Below are 2,423 nucleotides of genomic sequence, written 5' to 3' on the forward strand. Positions count from 1 at the left end.
AATTATGAGATAACTGTCTCATAATTATGAGATAGCTAAGTCATAATTATGAGATACAAGTTTTATTTTTTTTATCAGGGTGGCGGAAATGGGCTTCCATAATTCCATAAATCTACCCTACACACTGATAAACAAAAACTCTTTTTGGTTGTTCTAATACATTGTTTTTTTAATTATGTTTAAATCTTAGCATAATACATTTTGGTTAGTTTAGCACCACTGTTATGGATAATCTTAGCATTATGAGTTTTGGTTAGCTTAGCATAACAAATTTTAGTTAGAAGAGCACCATTTGCTTTGATTAGCTTAGCATCATTAGTGTTTAGCGGCGCGCGACATTCCTTCACAACACGCTGGGCCTTTAATGATGACGTTGCAGTTCCACGCGAGGCCAGCAGGGGGACACATTTCTGTCCTCCCTCCGCGCCTCCTCAGACAATAAAAACAAGGCGAAGCAGCGTCTCTGAGCCCCGCTCTTCAGTCCGAGGACGAGCAACATGGACACGCGAGCCGAGGCCTGCCGGGCGGACATGTAACCGCAACCATGCTGCTGGCCAACCGCTTCCCGCGTTTGCTGCTGCCGCTGCTGTGCGTGTGGCTGTGCTCGGTCCGGGAGGTTCGGACCAAATCTCTGCCGGATCAGTTCGGTAAGGATCGGCCCTGCAGGAAGGAGGGGATGCAGCACAATGAGATCATGGGAGTGGTTGGTTGGATGGATGGATGGATGCTTGGTTGGATGGCTGTAGTTTTATCTGCTGCTTCCTGGTTGCTTGATGTTTGGAGCAGAAAGATGTTCTGGAGGATTTTGGTTCTGGTCGTTTGGGCTCACTGATGGGTGAGAGGTTGAGGTGACAGGAGAAGGGGAGGCCCAGCTGCTCTGAGACCTGGTCCTGGACCCTGTGGTTTGATGTGGGCTCAGGTAGAACTCCTCAGACCTCCATGATGCTCCACTGAGCACAGACCAGGAGGAGCTGAGGCCTCCTCTCTGCAAGCATTTGTTTTATTTTATGTTTATTCAGTGCTTTTTTTTTTTTAAAGGCATTATGTAATCTGTGTGTTTTATTCATGCCTGAGGCGTGTTTAGCATGCATGGGTGGTCTCACAGTCTGCAGGAGCGTAACTGACACTTYATCCATCAAATACTCCAGAAAACAACACACAGTCAGCTCTGCATGACGTTTAGTTTAAAAAGGATATTTAATAAGTGAGCTGGAGTTAAGCTCTGTAAGACAACAGTCACCCTAAAAAAATGGCCTCTTTGATATTCTGTTCTGGCCCTGTTGCTAACCCAGGATTTTCTGCCCCCCTCCTCCTGCCACATTCAGTCATTGAGCAACACTGAGCCGCTTTTATTGTGAAAAACCAGAACTTCCCACCAAGTGACTCAGAATTTCTACTTCAAGAGCATTTTTCAGGTGCAGAAGCCCAGACTGAGGAAATCCTCTCCCAACAGAGCGCTTATTGTTCCAGTGAGGGTCATAGATGACAACACACACACACACACACACACACACACACACACACACACACACACACACACACACACGTTAACGTTAATGTCAGCGTGACCCGCTGCTGTCACATGAGGGAGTTCTGTCTCATCGCTCCTGCAGGAGGAGGAGGCACAACAAGGCAGCTTTTGGTGAGTCGGGACGGATCCATGGCAACAGCGTGACCCACATCAACGCCGTCCAAGAGGCCGGATGAGACAAACCTTCCAGGGCTGAAAACATGAGGATGAGACTTGTAGGGAGGGTGTTTGTCACCGACTACACAACAACAACATCATCATCATTATTATTAGAACAGTAATCTGCTCYTCTAAAGTCCAATCTGAACACATTTAAATGAAAAATACGTTCAAAATGTAACTTAAACACAAAAAATGGCCCCGAACACTTCATAGGTTCAAGTTTTTCTCAGTATTACAGTAATAAAGTTGTATGTATAGCTTGGATAGCTACTTTTAATTGTAGGTTGCTAACTACATCTCATTAGTTTTAGCTAAATTTGTGACAGCAAAGCATTTAATTTATAGACAATGTTATGTTCCGTATCATTTTATGGGCTCAGTTAATGAATAATAATCTAGTGTTAATCTGTTAGCCCAAAGCTAATGCTTTCTTATACACCAAATGTTAGCCTGCAGCTAATAGTTTGCTAAACAATAATCTGTTAGCCCTAAGCTAATGCTTTCTTATACACAACTGTTAGCCTGCAGCTAATAATTTGCTAAACAACAATCTGTTAGCCTTAAGCTAATGCTTTCTTATACACCAACTGTTAGCCTGCAGCTAATAGTTTGCTAAACAACAATCTGTTAGCCCTAAGCTAATGTTTTCTTATACACCAACTGTTAGCCTGCAGCTAATAGTTTGCTAAACAACAATCTGTTAGCCCTAAGCTAATGTTTTCTTATACAC

The 2,423-nt window shown here is 43.7% G+C and overlaps 1 protein-coding gene across 1 annotated transcript in view; it reads left to right on the plus strand.

Moving 5' to 3' along the window:
- The first annotated feature begins 417 nt into the window (after nucleotides 1-417).
- The window catches only part of fam171a2b (family with sequence similarity 171 member A2b), a 12,315-nt gene continuing 10,309 nt past the window's right edge, over nucleotides 418-2,423 (plus strand). Inside the window, exon 1 of the mRNA XM_014014821.1 lies at nucleotides 418-647. Coding sequence (XP_013870275.1) covers nucleotides 545-647 — 103 coding nt within the window. The 5' untranslated portion in view covers nucleotides 418-544. The remainder of the gene's footprint in view (nucleotides 648-2,423) is intronic.

Source organism: Austrofundulus limnaeus, unplaced genomic scaffold (assembly GCF_001266775.1).
Source record: "Austrofundulus limnaeus strain Quisiro unplaced genomic scaffold, Austrofundulus_limnaeus-1.0 Scaffold119, whole genome shotgun sequence".
NCBI classification, from domain to species: domain Eukaryota; kingdom Metazoa; phylum Chordata; class Actinopteri; order Cyprinodontiformes; family Rivulidae; genus Austrofundulus; species Austrofundulus limnaeus.